The sequence below is a fragment of the Ciconia boyciana genome, chromosome 13 (assembly GCF_034638445.1).
Source record: "Ciconia boyciana chromosome 13, ASM3463844v1, whole genome shotgun sequence".
Lineage (NCBI taxonomy): Eukaryota > Metazoa > Chordata > Aves > Ciconiiformes > Ciconiidae > Ciconia > Ciconia boyciana.
The window spans coordinates 3,430,860-3,449,812 of record NC_132946.1 but is presented as its reverse complement, the minus strand read 5'-3'; the positions used below and the strand labels follow the sequence as shown (position 1 = coordinate 3,449,812).

Genomic DNA, 18,953 nt, shown 5'->3' with positions numbered 1-18,953 from the left:
AAGCACAGTGGCAGGAACCTGTGAGCCACAGGCATGCGGCAGCAGCCTGGGAGAGAAGTGCTCTCCATCAAACCACCCCCAAGATAAGAGCAGGTTTCCAGCTCAGCAAGCACAAGGCTGGTGGGGGCTCTGCGTGCCCGGGAGCCTTGTCTTCTCACCACCTCTCGCAAAAGCAGCTTTCTGCAGCGCGAACAGAACAGCCCCCCCGCTAGCAGGAAGGGAAATCAATGCTTCCACAGGAGCTCACACACTGCCGCTCGCAACAGCCAAGCGAGGAGTCATTAATTCCCCTCCTTGCTCGGTGACAGCAGCTGCTAAGCTCACTTGTGGGCAGCTTCTGAGGAATGATGCTGGCCAGGGCGGTACTGCTCGAGGCAAGTAGCAAGGAGAAAGGTGGGAAGGTTAAATGAGAGGGTGGCTGCATATGCACTCTGGGGAGAGACCGGGTCTCTCCAACAGCTCGGTGGCTGGTGCTGCCTGTCATACACAGATTTAGCTCGTAGTACCCTGTGCTTTTGAAGATGGCAGGAGCCCAGGTTCCCCCCATCTTGCTCTAGGGCTGCACAGTCAGCTCCCTGCTACTCCTTGGCTGCAAGGACGGGGCACCTAGCATGGAGAGGCTCACACAGAGATGTGGAGGGAGCAGATCTGTTTGGTAGTTAGTGTCTGCTCAGCTCTGCTCCGTGTTTTTTTCTCCCTGCAGCCATCCCAGCACCTGCCTGGAGCCTGGCAGCTCAGGACCTACACCACGGTTTGGTGATTAAAAACAAAAAAATACTCAGCAGCACTGGCTTTCAGTATCTAGCAGGGGCGGGCCTTTAATCAAACAGAGAGACCCTGGTGTTACATACAGGCACACTGAGGGATGAAGAACAGATGCAATGGAGTCTGTTTTCAGATTTCCATAACAAGTGTGTGTCAGGAGCTGGCAGCTATGAAGACATGTGGCATATGCTGGGTATGTCTGTGCCGCGCCCTGCCCAGGAAGCTGTTTCTTTCGTGGGAGCTCCTCTGATGAGTTACAGACACCGGTAACGGACAGAGCTGCTGTCTTGGGGATGCAGAGGAAGCTCACCTTGACCTTTCCTCCTTGTGGGCTTAAAACTGCTGGCGCTGCACTGCGGCAGGCAGTCCAAGCGAGGAGTTGCCCACGAAGTCGCAGTTCCTCAGCGCGAGGCTGATCCCAGGAAAGGCGTGGTGGCAGGAGGGTGGTTACCGTCCGCTGGGTCACGCCAGCAATTCACGGGTGGGCATTTTCCTCCTGTGCCCAGCCCAGCAGCCTCAGTCCTGCAACAGCTTGTGTTTTACAGTCGAGCTCTCCGAACAGAGATGAACAAAGAGGGTCCCAGCTGCCGCGCGAGCACGCAGCTCGCACAGATCATAGTCATGGGCCCACTCCACACTGCCCCACCGCTGAATCTGAAGGAGAGGAGGAACGCGAGTCAGTTCAGAACTGGATTATACGTAGAGCTGCTCAGCAACTCTCAGCCTCCCTTTTCATGTTTGTGAAACACGGCTAACGCCCCAGGAGCTGTGCTGATCGCTGCCTGCAGGGGTAGGGAGATCTCCAGATGAGTTCAGTGGAAGGACATGCTTCATCTGCACTGGGCTCTGAGGCAAAGCCCCTTAAAAGGAGGACAAAAAGATTCCCGTCAACTTCAGCCACTTTTGGGTCAGGGAGAGCTTCACGCCAGGCCAGCTTCCAGCAAGCAAGTTATTAGCTTGGTGTCTACCAAGGCCTCCAGGCTGGGTAACCCACAGCAAGAGAAGCCAGCCATGACTTTGCACTTCAGATTAGAGAGGGAGAAAAGCCGCCATCCGAGTTCTGCAAAAAAGAAACTGGCAGCCCCGGGAGCACTCTGGGCTGTTGCGCCCATGATGTTGCTCTACAGCAGCGTGCTGCAAACTCTCTCAAATGGGGAGTCTGGTAGAGTGGAACTTCTCCTGCAATAGCAGGCACTTCCCTTGCCAGCTATTTGTGGTGGGAGATGCATTTGTCACGCTGAGATTATTGCTATTTGAATTATAGGGCTGTTCTGTAACATCATTTACCTGGTATTCTTCCTCCAGGCGAGACAGAAGCACAGCTTTCTCTACTGTAATGTGCCTGTCAATCAGACCCATGGACAGAATCAGAGATTTCAGCTGGGTGATTACATATTCTATACCTGGAAGGGAACAACCCAAAACAAACAAGACTGATGGTTGTTTTCTGCAGCATTACAGCAGCATCTTCACATGCTCTGAAGAGACAGTCGGGGTGTGGTATCTCCTCAGGGATAGTGATACCTCCCACTTGCATCTGGGCACTTAAGTGTCAGATCTGCAGTTAACAGCAGACACAAAGTGCTGTTCTGGCCACTGTCACCGCAGTGACAAAGGCTATGCCTTGGAATCCGCCTCCTTTTATTCTGCCACAAACCTGCCCTGTGCAAAGGGAAGGGATACCCATCCAGGCCCGAGTATTCTGGAGCTCAGCTGAAAGTCCAGGGTGAGAGGGACTCGCATACTGTTTGGTGATAAAAGAGCTGTCCGCATCTATAACCACTCCTAGAAAAACACTGTGCAAATGTGTGTGGTGGGCTGTGCCCTGGGAGAACCCTGTCGGTAAAGGACACAGCTGCTGGGCTCAGCTGGTAAAACAGCAGAGCTCTTTCCTGCCACACCACCAGCTACTGGCTTGCAAGACACCCCTCTTCAGGGGAGAGCGAGTGCCTGATGGCTGAGGGACCTGAGCAAATCCCACAGACACACAGAGCCAGGAGGAGGAGGAAAGAAGGGCTCAAAACTCTGAGTTGCTGAGCACTCACAGTTCAGCTCAAGCTGACAGGAAATGTAGCATGCGCGTACACAGGGTCTAAGGAAGGAACTGAAGTCAGACTTGTCCTGCGTCCAGTCTAGGCCAGACCTTGAATTTCGGGTCTAAAGTCGACCAGCTGCCCAGAAGCTCCCCTTCCCCAGGGGAGGCACGTGCTTTTCCCTTCCACCCTGCCTGCCCCTGTTACAAACTGTGAGGAAAAGAAATGATTCATCAAAAATATCTTTACAGGGGTAACAGAAAGGGCTTTGCAAGTCTGTCCCTGTTGACTTCCCTTAGCTGCTCAGCTAGTGTCTTCTGTGGGTTTCACCGTCTGCTGCTCATTCAAGTCTTGCATTTGAGGACTTGAGCAAAGCAAACATTACTCCATTTCTTTATCTTCAGGTGTCATTCAGCAGTATAAAGATCAAGTGGGCTGTAAGGGTGAAAGAGTGAGGACAGTGCACAGAACCATGGCCACTTGGAGCACTAAACCCCATTTCTCTTCCTGGTGACAGAGCTGAGGACTAAACCACTAGAAAGTTTGGCATTAAAGAAGTTACTTGTGCTAGGGTAGAGCAGACAGCTCGCAGGCCAGCGCAGTCAGACCCTGAATGCTAATGGCACTAAGAGGAGAGTCCCTACCCGTAACAAATTACAGCTAAGGGACTGGCCTGCGGATTAAAAACATAAACCTTAACACTCTGATCATCTCAGCGTATCAGCAGGAGAGGGAAAACATTACAGTCACTTTTCTGCCCCGTGGGGAGGAACCGCCTCCTCCACTGGCACAGCCTGAGCGGAGGGCTCCCCGGCGCAGCCTCTCTCACCTTGCAGGGCCCACATGTTGTAGGACGCCAGATGGCTGGCGAACGTCTCCTTGGTGCTGGCTGGGATGTTTGGCCCCAGGATGCTGGTGGAGGAGCCAATTGCCACATTGTACCTGGAATGATCACCCGGCCCCTTAGAAAAGCACAGGGCTCATGAACCTTGCAGCTCCGACAGTCACAAGGACTAGAGCTCCTGGCCTCAGCAGAACAAGGGCATAAGCGGACAGAAACATCTTTGACCTCTTACCTTTTCTCAGCCCAGGCAACAATGGGATCCCATTCATTCTTCTGCAGCTCCGCCAAGGCGGCTGGCTCCTCTACACGATAGCTGGGACATTGCAGAACAAAACCACACTGGACATTCACTCCCAGGCTGCCAGACTGCTCCCTGCCAGGCTGGGGCACACCTCTGGGAAGGAAGCTGCACCCCACCAGACCACAGCAAGGGGAACAAGGGCCTACTGTCCACCCTGGCAGCAGTGACTGGGAACGATCCCCCTACTTTTCCCCAAATTCACAGCTTTTTGTTGTTCCAGGAAGGACAATTCTATCTTACTACAAAACAGAGCAGCAAACCTGCCAGCAGAAAATTGCAGGTAGCTCCAAGCCAGCCACAGGATGCACTGAGGTTTAGCGGTTAGAGCAGGGGACATATCCCACTGGAACTCTTTACATGGGGCCACTCCTCCTGCCTCACCTTGCCCAGCAGCTCAGCTCAGCACTCCCCGCTGCCAGCCTGACCAAAGCCACAGAGGCAGATGGGGGAGTCCAGTTCCCCTCTCCCCACAGGAGCTGAGCAGCTGCCAGTGGACACCTCAGAGGCTGGGACTGTGAGGCAGAAGCTTGGATATGAACAAGCTTGATCCTGCAGCCCACAGGGACTTTAAGGAACGAAGGGCATTTTGCACTGGTACAAGTAATCTGAGATGCCTGTACTGGCACAGGAGTACCAGGGACTGGGCTGACAGATTCCCCCAGGCCTTTCAAAGATGTTTTCTTTTCCCCAAGGAGATCTTCATTTCCTGCTGCTCCCACCCTTGCCCAGCACAGAGGCATCGAAAACAGAGTTCAGCAGAGGACCAGATCCCCATACTCCCTCATACCTATGCCCTTCTGGCGCAGGGACTTCCACTAGGTTTGCAGATGTAGGACTGCCCTAAACTAATTCAAACCCTCAGGCCAAAACCAGGACAGATCAGAGCCCTGCCATGACTGGGTTACGACAGACATTTTCCCTCACTTCCCCCAACCACCCTTCCAAAAACCACACTGTGACAAGACAACCTTGCCTCTGCGCCAGCGGGGCCCCCATCTCGTACCAGATAGTGTCAGTCTCCAGGAACTTCACAGCCGCACGGATCAGCTGCATTTTGTTTCGCTGCGTGGGATTGTCCAGCGCTGTGTTACATAGTGTGGTCTGCAGGATAAAGGCAGTTTAAACCGCTGTTATTCAAGGCTTGGGGAATACTTGGCCTTCCACTGTACAAGGCCAAGAAGAAGAGGAATTTGGGGCAGACAGAGAACTAAGGAATGCAGCTAAAAGGGGTGCAGGGCCAGGACGTGGCTCACATAATAGGAATCTTCTCACTGGTTTCAGAAGCGTCGGGAGCAGGCCCATCAAGCACCAGGGGAGAGGGCTCACGGACTGCTCCAGAGCTCATCCCATTTCCTCCTGCGCCTTGCTATCCCCAATAACACTGTCCAGCCCCTTCTCAAGTCCCCCAGTGACACAGATTTGCCTCCAGCCAGTATCTAACTGCCCTCACAACCACAAAGTTCTCCCCAGTGCCCAGCCAAAGCCCCAACCTCTTGTCCCCAATTCCATGGGCATTAGCACAACCTGCTCTCTCCATGTCCTGTGTTTGGAGACCATTCTCACGTCTACACAGTCACCCCAGTTTTACGCCAAGCCATGCCAATTCTACTGCAAGTAGAGCAGGTGAGCTGGTGGAGGCAGGACGTGGAAGGAAGCATTCTCAGAAGACTCCCCTGTCTCACACACCCCAGCACAAGGCTTATGCCCCAGAGCAGTTCTCAACCCCAAAGCGGTTCTCAAGCCTTGCTTTGGAATCCATTCTGCCCGTTGGCAAAGCCCTTGCCAGGCGGCAGTGGCCCGTCAAACCCATCTTTAGCCCTTGGCATTTCGATTCCCTGTCTTTAATCCTGACTTCCTTGACATGACTGCTCCCAACACAACGCATTCTGCCCTGCCGAGGTCTGGGTGCCCCGACCTGCCGTGCTCACCAGGTGCATAGTGTAGAACTTGATGGTGTCTTTCTGGGAGTCCCATTCTGTTGCCACTGCAATGGCCAAGGCCTCACTGGGGACAGTGAAGAGCTTGGCCTGGGGAGTTTTCAGCTTCCGGTGGTCCAGGTTTATTTCAAAGCCTCCTGGAGAATCAGAGTATAAATCCTGGGGAATCAAAGAGGAGCAGGCACTAAGGAACAACAGACAACCCCACAGCGGGAGCAGACTCAGAGCCGGAGCTGACAGGAGCAAGGGACCAGGGATACTTGAGTTTCCCACCATCACTTTGACATACTTTTCCCCCAAATGGTCTTGGAAGCTGTTTCCCACCACACAGCTTCACGATAGATGAGGACAGGGCACAGCAGGCTGGTGACAAATACCCTACTCACACAGCCTGGGTTGTGGGTGTGCCATGCTCTCGCTGAAGAAGCGTGGGGTGATAATACCCCTCCCGGGGACCAGCCCCTCCGTCCTGTCCTGGCGGCCGTACTCACCTTCTCCTTGCGAGATGCTCACGTTCTGGTAAAACCGCTTCCTCTCTGGGGGCAAAAACAGAGCCATTCAGAGGGCAATTAGAGGAGGTTCGGCCGCATCCCCTGCTCCCCATCACAGCCCAGAAGAGATGGAGGCCTCGGTGCTGTCATAGAATCATAGAATAGTTTGGGTTGGAAGGGACCTTTAAAGGCCATCTAGTCCAACCCCCCTGCAATGAGCAGGGACATCTTCAACCAGATCAGGTTGCTCAGAGCCCCGTCCAACCTGACCTTGAATGTTTCCAGGGATGGGGCATCTACCACCTCTCTGGGCAACCTGGGCCAGTGTTTCACCACCCTCATCGTAAAAAATTTCTTCCTTATAGCTAGTCTGAATCTACCCTCCTTTAGTTTAAAACCATTACCCCTTGTCCTATCACAACAGGCCCTGCTAAAAAGTTTGTCCCCGTCTTTCTTATCAGCCCCCTTTAAGTACCGAAAGGCTGCTATAAGGTCTCCCTGGAGCCTTCTCTTCTCCAGGCTGAACAACCCAACTCTCTCAGCGTTTCTTCATAGGAGAGGTGTTCCAGCCCTCTGATCATCTTCGTGGCCCTCCCCTGGACCCTTGGACTCGCTCCAACAGGTCCATGTCCTTCTTATGTTGGGGGCCCCAGAGCTGCAGGTGGGGTCTCCCCAGAGCGGAGTAGAGGGGCAGAATCCCCTCCCTCGACCTGCTGGTGACGCTTCTTGTGATGCAGCCCAGGATACGGTTGGTCTTCTGGGCTGTGAGCGCACATTGCTGGCTCATGTCCAGCTTTTCACCCAGCAGTACCCCCAAGTCCTTCTCCGCAGGGCTGCTCTCAATCCCTTCATCCCCCAGCCTTTATTGATACCAGGGGTTGCCCCGACACAGGTGCAGGACCCTGCACTTGGCCTTGTTGAACCTCATGAGGTTCACATGGGCCCACTTCTCCAGCTTGTCCAGGTCCCTCCAGATGGCATCCTGTCCCTCAGGCGTGTCAACTGCACCACTCAGCTTGGTGTCATCTGCAAACTTGCTGAGGGTGCACTCAATCCCACTGTCTATGTCATTGCTTAAGATATTAAACAGTACTGTCGAGGTGGCCTGGCCACAAAAATCCTGCCCATTCATCCACAGCTTCCAAGCACCACACCATTTCAGCGAGCTCCACTCAACTGGGGAAGCACCACAAAACTGGTGAAAAAACACAGTGCTGCTGTGCACAATCAGCAAGTGAACAGGACCAGCTTGACTTTGCTTCCACCAGCCCAGGCTGGGCTCTCAGCTCCCTTCCAACTGGCCTGCACCAAGTTTCTACAGAGCCTGGCAGGGGTGGTTTCCAATAGTGGTTTCCACTCTGGGCTCAATCTTTCAAGGTTTTCCCACTGCAATCACGTTTGACAAATAATCCTTGAACCGCCTTGGCTAACTCTCTCTCCCTGCTTGCTCTCAGAGCAATGAGAAACCCATCTCGCTCATTCTCTGCTTTGACCCACACCTCGCTGGAAGAACCACAGCTGCCAGCAGGCTCAGAGCACGCAGGGGCAAGGACGCTGTTCCCTCCGCTACCGCCGGACACGTCGCACACACTGCAGCATGCCACTCAGTCACCAGGGGAGGAACCATCTCCCGCAGCCACCCCACACATCCCGCTCCAGCTCGGGAGTACGCCTGCTCCACCAGCAAGGTGAGCCTGAGGGAACTGAAAGTCTCTGTTTTAAGAGCAGCTTCCTCTCCTACCAGCACCGTTTCCCGCACTCCCAACACCTGAGAGTTGGATTACCCGTGTTGCAAAAGCTTGTATCTCTCACGCAAGGCAGGAAGAATCCGCAAGCTGTTCCCCTGGGACAGCAACCAGATCGTAAACCCTGAATCCATAAATCTACCTTGTGAAGGGTGAAGCAAGCAGGCTAGGCTGCAGGTCTGTTATTTTAGGCTAAAAAAAAACACGTTCCCGCTGGGAAAACGGTAAAGGATTTGCTCAGGCTCAGTGACCTGCAAGCTTCGGGGCCTCAGAAAAACCCACACTGTTGAAGCACAGTTCTGAAAAGATTAACATGTGTGTACCCCAGGGGAGTCCTGAGTCATGTCAGTGGGCTCCTGACACCCTGTGATGAGTCACTGCAACTCTGCAGCCTCACCTCAGACAGAATGAGACTAATTTTACCATCCTCAAACCCACACGTTTCCAGCAAAATCTGTGGAGGGGATACATGGCCCAGAACGTGCCTGAACCACTCCGGCTGGGTCCCATCCCCCCCCCCAAACCCTAAAAAAACCAACAAAACACAAAAGCCAACTGGTGCACTGAGAACTTGGCCGTGCTGTCAGCGATTCCCCCCTCCAAACCCCCGTTAATGCCAGGAGAAGGGCTCGGGGGGAGGCCCAGCACCCGGCCACGTCACGGAAAGGCCGTGGGGAGCCCGGACCCCGCGGGGCTGCACTGGCAGCGCCGCCTGCCCCGCCGGGGCGGGGATGTGACCGTGTCCCATGTTTCCACCCACCCTGAGGGCGCCGAGCCCGGCCCTCCCCTGGCCCGGGGTGACCTTGAAGGGTGTCACCGGGAGGGGAGGTGGCCCAGAGGGACCAGCCCCACCGGGCCAGGGAAGGGTCCCCCTCCCCGAAGGGGGCTGGAGAGGCCCCGGGCGGCCCGGCGCTCCCTCACCTGCCGGTGGGGCGTAGGTCCGGCCCCCGCCCGGCCCCACCGGGCCGCTCCCGCCGGCGACAGGAGGCGGTCGGGGGAGCCGGGCCGGCGGGGAACGGCCTTGCAGCAGCCGGCAGCAGCCGCGCCACATCGCGGCGAGGGATGAGGAGGAGGAGGAGAAGGAGGAAGAAGAGGAGGAGGAGCCGCCGCCCTCTCGCCTCAGCGCGGCTCCGCGGGCGCCGCCATGCTGCCGCGGCGGCAGCCAATCCGCGCCGCGAACGCGTTTTGCCCCTTCGGCCGCCCCGTCCCGCCAGGCAAAACAAAAACTACACTTCCCAGCAGCGCCCGCGGCCGCGCCTGCCGGGAGGAAGCGCGTGCCCCGCGGCCGCGGCCAATCAGTGCCCGGCACCGCCCCTCGCGCAGCGCCCGCGAGGGCCAATGGGAGCGCGCGGAGGCGCTGCCGGGAGGCCCTGAGCCAGGCGGCGGCGGCCTCGGCGTGTGGGGAGCGGAGCGGAGCGGAGCGGGCGGCGCCTCCGGCCGCGCTCGGCCCCGGCCACGCTGGCGCCCGGGGACCCTCCCGAGATGCCGGTGCGGAGCGAGCGGTGCCGCGCGGGCGGGGCGGCGGGCTCGGCCTCTTCGCCGCCCTCCGGGGCGGCCGCCAGCAGCCTGGTGCCGCCGCCCCCCATCAACACGGCGCAGCCCGGCGTGGCCACCTCGCTGCTCTACAGCGGCGCCAAGTTCCGCGGGCAGCAGCGCAGCAAGGGCAATGCCTACGAGGTGGAGGTCGTCATGCAGGTGAGGGGCCCGGCGGCGGCCGCGTCCCCCCCGGGCCCGGTGCGGCGGGGCCCCGCTCTCCTCAGGCCGCGGTCGCCGCTCCCGCCCCGCCGGTCCCCTCAGGCCGCGGTCGCCCCACCTAATTCCCTCCCGGCCCGCTAAGGCCGCGGTCGTCCGGTCTCCCGCCCTCTCAGGCCCAGCCACTTTTTCTCTTCGCCCGGTCTCCCGGCTGCTGCCGCCCTCCCCGTCCCCGTTCCCCTCAGGCCACGGTTGCCGGTGTCCCGCCCCCCCCCCTCCCGGCTCGGGTCGGTGTCTGCCTTCCCCCAATTCCCTCAGAACCCAGATGTTGTTGTGCCACCCCCCAGTCCCTATGCCCTGAGCCCCAGCGAGGCCTGTGGCTGAGGTGGGGGAGACCCCTTTCCCTTAGTCCCAGCGTCCCCATTCCCCTGTGCCCCGGTGAGGTGCAGCCAGGGTGGCGGAGGCCTCGGGGAGACCCTTCCCCTCAGGCCTGGAAAGGCTCATGGTCCTCCTTGCCCCTGCTCCCCTCCGACCTGGCTGTGATTCCCTTGGTTCCATCAAGCCCGGTAATGGCTGTGACTCCTCAGGCTCTGGAAGAATCTCTATCCCCCTGTGTGCTTTCCCTTCCTTTCAGAATCAGGGGAAAAGACCCTGCCCTATTTCCCTCAGGCCCCAGGAGAGAATCCTTTCCCTCAGGGCCAGTGAGGCCCAGGGCCACCTCCTTGCTCCTTTTCCCTCAAACCCTGAGGAAGGCCCACTAAAGCCTTTCCCCCCCCACCTCTTTGCCCCATTCCCCTTGAGCCTGGCAAGGTTCACAACCTGGGATCCTTCCCCCATTCCCTTCAGGCTCTGGAGTGGCTGTGCACCTCCGTGCCGCAGGGTGGAAGGGGAAGAGCCCAGCTTGGAGTGGGTGGTGTCCTGAGAAGCCCTTACCAGCGGGACAGCCTGTATTTCAGGCCTGGCTGGAAATCGGCGTGGATCCAGACCCAGGTCCCAGACCCTGGCTGGCAGAGCATGGCCTGGTTGGACCTGGGACCCAGGGTTCCCCATACCTGGGGTGTCGGAGGCTCCCCCGGCCTGAACAGGGAGCCTGGGATGAAGTGCGGTGGTTCGTCTGTGGCAGGAATGCAGCCAGACAGCTGTAGTGCCCAGCTGTGCTGGGGAATCGGGACGCTGGCTCGTGTGGCTTTCCCATTCCTCCCTGCAGTCATTGTCACCCTGCGTGCTTTATTTTTAGTCCTAGGCTTTGGCACGATCGCTTTGGGCAGAGCTGGCAAGGTGTGGAGTCATTAGTACGCAGGCAAGCCAGACATCTGATACATGCTTTCCTATAGAGCACCCTGCAAGTCACAGCTTTGTTCCCTGTTTGGTGGCACGGGATCTGGGGGACCGTGATTGAGCATGTAGCAAGTGCAGTGATGAAGCTTGACGTGTGTGCCGGCGTTGTGGAGTAGTGTCAGAGCCCCAGGGTCAGCAGATGGGGTAGCGTTTGAACTGGACCGTCTGTTTTCACATACGGTCCTTCACTTGTCAACACCACAAGCGTACCTGGTACGGTTTGCCGTGGTGGGGACATCCTATGGCTGATGAGCTTCACTGCATGCTGCCTTCTCGCAGGGGCTGGCTGTGGCTTTGTGCTAAAAATGCTGCTGTTTTGCGCGTGTCAGCTGAGAAGAGGTGGCTGCCTGCTCTCCCTGTGCTGAGCGCAGAGAAACGTCGCTTTTCTTTGATCACAGGTGGGGAAGATCCATCTTCTCACAGTTGATGTTTGCACTTCCCCAAATAACTCGCTTCTTGCTTTGAAAACTGATCTGGAGATGTCGGGGAAAAGCTTGGAAAATCCCCTGGTTTTAAAGGTGCTTGGAACAGACGCAGCCCCCTGCCTAGCTTCTGCACAGCAGAAGTAGCGAGATGCAGCCCTGTAACTCAAAAGAAGGGTGGCATAAAAGCCTTAGATCTGGGAGAAAGGCCTCTTTCAAAACGCACGAGGCATCGTCTGGCATCTGAGCAGGCTTTGGCGTGTGCCGTGCCGGGTACTAGGCAGAGAGTACAGGTGGTGTGTTAGAGAGGCGTGGGTCAGGCCTCTTAAATAAGCAGACGGTGAAGCTCAGGGCCATGCTTTCTTCCTCTAGCCGGAATTATCTCCAGTAGATAGATGCTTTTTACTCTTCCCTCACCTGAATGCCAGTTTGTGACTGGGAAATGTGGGGGCTGGCAGTGTGGGTGATTCTGCCAGTGGTGCTCTCACTTGGAGAAACCTGTGAGTCTGCTTCCTTCTGGGTGGAGATGGGGGGCTTTGCTTCCCGTTAGAGATCTCTGGGCAGAGGGCGCTGCCTGAGTGTGATGGTGCTGGAAGCAGGGAGGGTGTTGTCAGGCCTGGGATGTGGGGGCTGTCGGAGGTGAGATGGGCACTTGTAAATGATCTTTCTGAGTGGTTCCCAGCCATGGGGAAGGGCTGCCAGTGTGAGCGTTGGGCAGTGAGCTGGACAGTCTGTACCAGCTGAAGCTGAAATTAGCCTTGGAGGGGTTAGAAACTGCTTTGGATCAATTGGGTGCCTTCATGCCTATGCTTATGGTTGGACTTTGTACTCTTTTCTAGCATGTGGATATGGAAAACTCCTATCTCTGTGGATACTTGAAGATTAAAGGCCTTACAGAGGTGAGTGTTAACTGCAAAACAACAAGAAAAGGTGCTGTGTAAAGGGTTTTCTTTTTCCTGGTGGGGTGGGAGAAGCTGTCACCAGGAATAGGAAGTGGAGGGATTGAGCATACAGTAAATTTGACCACTAAGTAGTTTAATAGCTTCAGTCTGTTGTTCTTGGCATGTTGAGCAAGTATGATGGGCCAGTATGGATGGGAGTCCTGAACGAGGGAAGCTTATCTGGCATCCCTTAAGGTCTGAGCAGAACTGAGTCTGACCCCGCAGTCGGCTTTAGGCGCTCTACCAGTGGTGGTGTGTTGCTGAAAGAAAATAAACCATGACCCAAACAGTCAGATCTTTACATACTTCCTTCCCTATCTGTCCTCTAAGAGCTGCTTGTGGTGCCGGACAGTCAGTGAGAACTGTCTCCCAGGGGTGATGCTTCTTTCGGCTGCAGTGCACCGTATGTCTGTCATTACACGGGAGCGCTTGGAGAAGCTCGCTCACCCCAGCTGAGCCTGCTGTTCTCTGCCTGCATTCTGCTAATTCGGTGCCAATACAAAGCTGAAGAGGAACACCTTCTCCCCTGCTGGGGTGGCTTAATCCAGCCCCTGGGCTTTGTAGCAGTCATGCAGCAACTGCTGGGTATCCACTGGGGAGCAGTGGTGGCTGTAAATGGTCACTTGTGGTCGTCCAGCTGGGAGCTTCCCCACAGTCCAGCTCTGACACGGCTCCTTCTGGTTTCATTAAGTGAACAGGGAGGCAGAGAGAGGCTGGAATAAGAGGGTGGAGGCTGTGCGTGTGTATGTACGAGTCAGACTGTAAGAGGTGCGGGGCAGGACGAGTCAGCGTGCTGCTTGGAGGGACGGGAGCACCGGCCTCGGATTGTCCGGAGCTCTTGCTGCGAGATGCTGCTTTTTGCCGAGTGCGTGCACCTCTATCTGCCTTTGGGCTTCTGTCTCTAGGTGACAAATCTTCTGACCTCCCGTTCGTGTCTCTTCTCTCCTAGGAGTACCCAACCCTCACCACTTTCTTTGAAGGGGAAATAATCAGTAAAAAGCACCCTTTCTTAACGCGCAAGTGGGATGCTGACGAAGATGTGGATCGTAAACACTGGGTAAATAAATAGGGGGGGCAGATGCAGTCCTGGCTGAATAGCTGATTTGGAGATGAGGTGCAGTGTGTGCCCATGCAAGAGCTGTCAAAAGGGTCTGGAAACCTCTCCTTTTTGGGTGTGTCACTCCTCCTCCCATTGGGATCTTTGCAACTAGAGGTCCCTTCAGGAGGCTGTTGGCTGTGATCCATGAGAAGGGCGTCTTGCTTTCCACTTGCTGTCCCTGGGGTTGGAAGGGGGCAGGAGCAATCCCTGTCTCTTGACCCCCTAGGAGAACACGCTCCTTATTTTGAAGACTCATTGCAAAATGGAGTGGAGAAGGGGAGAGGAGCCCCTCTGGCACAGGCAGGGCAGTTGGTACCTGTGTCTCAGCCACCTCAGGCCTCTGCTCAGGACAGGGTGTGTCTGCCACTGTGCTCTGGATCAGGGACACAGCAGCCAGCTGATTGCCTCCCCGCTTTGACCTTTGCTGTTGTTTGTCAGACTTTGATGTTTATTATGTTTCTGTCAAAATATCTTCCTCTGGAAGTGTCGGAGCTTCTCCAGCCAGGCTGGATATGGCTGTGGACATCTGGTAATCCTCTGTGTTCCCCTGTGCTAGTCCTGGGGTGTGCGTTTAGCACTGCTCCAGGGAAAGAGCAGCCCCTTTGGTGAGGAGGTCCTGTGCCATAGCAGTTCTTCCCTCCTAAATAGCATCTGGCACTAGTGAGCTCTACTCCTGGAATAAGCATCCTGGGTTTTTTTTTCTTTTCTTTTTTGTTTCAGGGGAAGTTCCAGGCTTTTTACCAGTATGCAAAAACATTTAACTCTGATGACTTTGATTATGAGGATCTGAAAAATGGGGACTATGTCTTCATGAGATGGAAGGTAAACTCTGCCTGTCTCCTTCTCTGGTGAACTGCTTACAAGCAACTGACAGAGGCTTGTGGTGCCTGAAAGCTTTTTCAGCTACGCTGGTTTAATGAAAGGTCTGACCCTACCAACCTCGTAACCCACCATACTTGCAAATTCCAGTGTGACTCCTGTCTAGCCAGCTAATTGCATCCTTAAGGGTTGCAGTCACGGCTAAAAACACAACAGGAAAATCTTGCTTGGTGGTGCTCCAGAAGATGAGAGAATCGGTGTCTTCGGTCTCTGTGCGGGGCCTGTGTGTTTTCACAGAATCACAGAATTGTATAGGTTGGAAAAGACCTTTAAGATCAGAGTCCAACCGTAAACCTAACACTACCAAGCCCACCACTACACCATGTCCCTAAGCACCTCATCCAAACGGCTTTTAAATCCCTCCAGGGATGGGGACTCCACCACTGCCCTGGGCAGCCTGTTCCAAGGCTTGAGAACCCTTCCAGTGAAGTAAAATTTCCTCATATCCAGTCTAAAATATCCTGGCCAGTCTGCACCTCTCTGCTCTTCAGCTGGATCGATTCCTCCCTCTTTACACAAGCTTTGTGCAGCTGTGATGGGAGGAAATCACAGAATCACAGAAAGGTTTGGGTTGGAAGGGACCTTTAAAGATCATCTAGTACATGCCTCTTCCCCTGCCATGGGCAGGGACATCTTCTGGTTGCTTAAAGCCCCAACCAACCTGACCTTGAACAATTCCAGGGGATGGGGCATCCACAACTTCTCTGGGCAACCTGTTCCAGTGTCTCACCACCCTCATAGTAAATAATTTCTTCCTTATATTTAATCTAAAGCTACCCTCTTTTAGTTTAAAACTGTTACCCCTTGTCCTATCACTGCAGGCCCTGGTAAAAAGTCTCTCTCCATCTTCCTTATAAGCCCCCTGTAAGTATTGAAAGGCTGCAATAAGGTCTCCTCAGAGCCTTCTCTTCATCATCAGGCAGCTCTGATTCCCGATTTTGCAATTGGCTTCTGGTTTGCAGTGGGCAGCTGGACTGAAACTGATCTCGTGTATTCTTAAAACTGGTTCTGTTCTCTGTTGTCTGCTTCCCTGTAAGATGCCTCCAGTGGCAGGTAGTGAAAGAACACACCGGTCTCTGTGGTCTGGGCTGCTGCGAGTGCAGGGAATGCTCAGCCAGGAATGCCTTCGTGTTCATGGGTGCCAATATTCAGTTTGGGAGGGCAGGTTGAGGGGAGGGGGTAGTATTTGGCCAGCATTTTAAAATACGGTCTGTGTTTTGTGTGCAGGAACAGTTCCTAGTCCCAGATCACACTATCAAAGACATCAGTGGTGCTTCCTTTGCTGGTTTCTATTACATCTGCTTCCAGAAGTCAGCAGCATCTATAGAGGGCTATTACTACCATAGGAGTTCAGAATGGTAAGGAAGCTTCCTTCCTCCTGCGGACTGAAGGGTGGCTCCTCAAACTAAGCAGTGACTCCTCTTCTGCTTGTCTGCAGCCTTGGGAGTGTCCAGGCTGTGCTTCTCTGGGCTGGGAAGGAGGTTCAGTCTGGCGGCTGGACCTCGGGGCAGAAGGGAGGGTGTGTGTGCCATGCTTGGCCAGAGCAGGCTAGCGCAGCCCATTTGTGTGGTATAAAGTGCTGTCCTTCTTGTATGGCTTGGATAATCGGGCTGGCAACGTGGCGCAAGGGAGATCCAAGGTCTGGATATGTGCTGTGGCCCAGTGAAGCAATGGTTTGGTGCCTCAGTGAGGTACGTTGGGAGGCAGACGCCAGCTTTGCTCAGTGATTCAGGCTTTAAGCTTCTCCACACCTTGGCCCTTCAGAGGATGTCGGAGGGGCCTTCGAGAAGGAGCTCGGTGCTTTCTCACATATAACAGCTTGGCTGTTGCTCTCTTCATGCAGAAATCTTGTTAGGCCAGTGCTTTGTAGTCCATGGTCCTTGGAGTGTTGCTGTAAGACACAGGGAACAGTCAAAGTTAATTGGTTGGTTTCTTGTGAAAGCCATGTGACAAGTAGCTGTGGAGAGCTCTTTTCCCTCCAACAGCCTTGGATATTTGTCACGCGCAGCAAGTGAATCTGTAGGGTGGCTGGAAGCTCTGGGGGGGAGGGAAGGTACCTGGGAGGCTTTCAGACGAATCCCCTCGAGCTAAGCTTTGAAAGACCCAAGTGTAATTTGCAGTTGTAGCAAACACTGTTTGAACATGAAAGTTTTTGAACTTCAAAAGGTGTCCAAAAACCACAGTCAGCCCACCTCGAACGTAGCCTGGCTGCAGGTAGCTCAGAGGCACAGGAATGGAAATGAGGAACGATGCCGATTCCTCATGGGGTTTTGGCACGATGGGTAAGTGGGTGTTGGGTGCCTGAACATCTCTGAGACTTGACTCTGAGACTGTAAAGGGGAAGAGAGGAGCCAGCCACCAGGATGTCTGCTCTGTGGCCTGCCAAGCAGGAGCCGTTAGTGCTGGGGGAGTTCTGTTGCTCTATGTAATCCTCTCATCTGTCTTTTCCCTCTCTCCCAGGTATCAGTCATTGAATTTAACTCACGTTCCTGAGCACAGCGCTCCTATCTACGAATTCCGATGACAGCTGTCCAGAACTGATACCGCACAGAAGCAAACCGGGCAGGAGAGCATGGCCTGCCAGGAGAACTGTGTCCCTGTCGGAGCACGGGAATGCACGCTTCTCTCCTGCCCCTCGGACTCGCGAGAGAGAGCCTGAATGTTAACCCACCCAGCCCAAGGAGCGTGGCTGCTGGAGCTTGATTCTCCCTCCTGTCGAGTGGCGATTTGATCTTTAATCTGGTTTTAAGCTACCTTTAAATGCACTTTCTTATTGCACAGCTAGTTTCTCTATCACTGAAATTCCTCCCAGCTCTCCTCTGGAAGCTGTTTCTCAGTAGCTGGAATCAGTGGTCTGTCCTCTGAGTAATAAGAAAATATAAGCTCGGTGCTTATATTTTCATTGTTACAGCCTGATATGGGTTGAAATCGCCAGGACTCAGGTTTGTTGCCCAGATTGCCAGCTCTGATGCTCCCAGAGCTGGGTCCCGTGTGTGAGGCTCTGCTTGGCAGAGCGCTGCTCAGCTGCAGAGTCTATTGGGGGAGTGTTGGCTGAGACAGATAAGGCTTGAATGAGTCTTTGCTTTGCGCTGGCTAACGAGGTTAGCCGGAGCTGCAGATCTTTCAGGAACGCCGGCCCTTTGGAGCTGGGAGCTGTCCCGGTGTCTGGATACGCCACTGGGAATTAATTTGATGTATGGACTTCCAGGCTCTCAGTAAAGTGGATCTGAACTCTGCTTATAGGTGTATATTTGCTCTTCACTTAAGTTAAGGGTAAAAAAGAAAAAAAAAAAAAAGAAAAAGGAAAAAAAAAAGACTTTTATTAAAAAAAATATTTTTATGGTTCCTTTTCTGAAGGACCTTATGGCAAATGCACAAGTACTCGATTACATTTTACCGTTTTCACATTGAAAACCGGGAATGTCTGCATTAGTTTTTATATACATGTATGTAATCAGCTAGCCGCTTTGGGAAAGTAATGGGAGTGCAAGCGTTGAGCAGCGTCGCAGGGACAGCTCTGGTCTGTTCAGCATTTGTACTCGCTCTTCATGCTTCACCAACACCACTGCTTGATACCTTTTTACAAGGCAAAAAAAAAAAAAAGAAAAAAAAAAACAACCCCCCCCCCCCCATAGCTCTCCTCTGACTTTGAAATGTTTCAAGTGATATAACTTAAGGCTTGTGTGCCAAAGTGTGTCTGTATGCGCGTGTGGTTTTTTTAAAGATGTTTTAAAAGTTGGCCTTGGTTGTATATTTAATGTGACAGTCCCACTTGCGGGGCTTTTGTGAGAGTTTATTTTGCGTTTTTCTGGCTGTTTTAAAAACAACCCCCTTAGCGCGTGACACAAGCCTGCTTTAACCGGGTGGGTGTTGAGGATGGGTTTGCCGCCTGGGAGAGGAAAGCGAAGCCTCTGCGTGCCTAGCGCCAAGGTGGTTTGGGTTTTCTTCTTTTTAACTAACTTTCTTCCTTTTGGCAGCATGTCTGTCTGGTTTATTGCAGCAGCTGAATTGCTAGTTTAAGCCTTAACGAGAAAGTATTCAGGTCTCAGTGAGTCCGTTTCCTCTATTCCAAGTTGGGATCTTGTGTGATCAGAGAAGCGGCCGGGCTGGTCTCAGGAGATGATGTGGAAAGCACCCTCCTCGTGCGTGCTGTTCGCCGCGGATGAATCCTTTTCCCCAGCACAAATGGAGAGAGACCTGCTTACGGGAGAAGGGGGGAGATCCGACACTTCCGTGGGGCAGAAGCCTGGCCCCTGTGCCGGCGATGAAGGAAGCGTGTGCCGTTGTCTTGGCTGTTGCGGGTAGATTTGTAGAGTAGCGCGAAGGCAAGCGGGAGAGCGATTTGAGGTGCGAAGGGAGAGTGGCTGCGAGCAGAGCAGTTGGGGAGCGGATTCCCATTTTATTCTGCTCCTCTTGGAGAAACTCGTCCCCTTTGGCAGCGGGGAGAGGGGTTTCCTCACTGGAGG

The 18,953-nt window shown here is 54.5% G+C and overlaps 2 protein-coding genes across 3 annotated transcripts; one reads left to right on the top strand and one right to left on the bottom strand.

Annotated features, from left to right (window-relative positions):
- Positions 1–698: 698 nt before the first annotated feature.
- Positions 699–9,306, bottom strand: ATPAF2 (ATP synthase mitochondrial F1 complex assembly factor 2). 2 transcript variants are annotated; one of them, XM_072878025.1, is made up of 8 exons: positions 9,038–9,283; positions 6,372–6,514; positions 5,872–6,017; positions 4,947–5,044; positions 3,875–3,955; positions 3,628–3,740; positions 2,053–2,168; positions 699–1,419 (listed from the first exon to the last, which is right to left on the bottom strand). In XM_072878025.1, exons 2-8 carry the CDS (start codon positions 6,436–6,438, stop codon positions 1,282–1,284), a joined length of 759 nt encoding a protein of 252 aa, XP_072734126.1. In that variant the 5' UTR covers positions 6,439–6,514; positions 9,038–9,283; the 3' UTR covers positions 699–1,281. The 2 variants fall into 2 exon arrangements, with proteins under 2 accessions (XP_072734126.1, XP_072734125.1); XM_072878024.1 differs by having other exon boundaries at positions 704–1,419; positions 6,372–6,416; positions 9,038–9,306.
- Positions 9,307–9,455: 149 nt separating this feature from the next.
- GID4 (GID complex subunit 4 homolog) lies at positions 9,456–18,283 on the top strand. Its single transcript, XM_072878026.1, has 6 exons — positions 9,456–9,811; positions 12,408–12,467; positions 13,459–13,566; positions 14,329–14,430; positions 15,715–15,845; positions 16,948–18,283. Exons 1-6 carry the CDS (start codon positions 9,599–9,601, stop codon positions 17,009–17,011), a joined length of 678 nt encoding a protein of 225 aa, XP_072734127.1. The 5' UTR covers positions 9,456–9,598; the 3' UTR covers positions 17,012–18,283.
- Positions 18,284–18,953: the final 670 nt, after the last annotated feature.

Coding starts and splice junctions, on each gene's coding strand:
- ATPAF2 (XM_072878024.1), bottom strand. CDS start 9,167: ATGTGGCGCGGCTGCTGCCGGCTGCTGCAAGGCCGTTCCCCGCCGGCC. Junction 6,417..9,037: donor GACCTACGCCCCACCGGCAG/GTGAGGGAGCGC, acceptor TTTTGCCCCCAG/AGAGGAAGCGGTTTTACCAG. Junction 3,956..4,946: donor CTGGAGACTGACACTATCTG/GTACGAGATGGG, acceptor GCAATGTCCCAG/CTATCGTGTAGAGGAGCCAG.
- GID4 (XM_072878026.1), top strand. CDS start 9,599: ATGCCGGTGCGGAGCGAGCGGTGCCGCGCGGGCGGGGCGGCGGGCTCG. Junction 12,468..13,458: donor AGATTAAAGGCCTTACAGAG/GTGAGTGTTAAC, acceptor CTTCTCTCCTAG/GAGTACCCAACCCTCACCAC. Junction 14,431..15,714: donor ATGTCTTCATGAGATGGAAG/GTAAACTCTGCC, acceptor TTTTGTGTGCAG/GAACAGTTCCTAGTCCCAGA.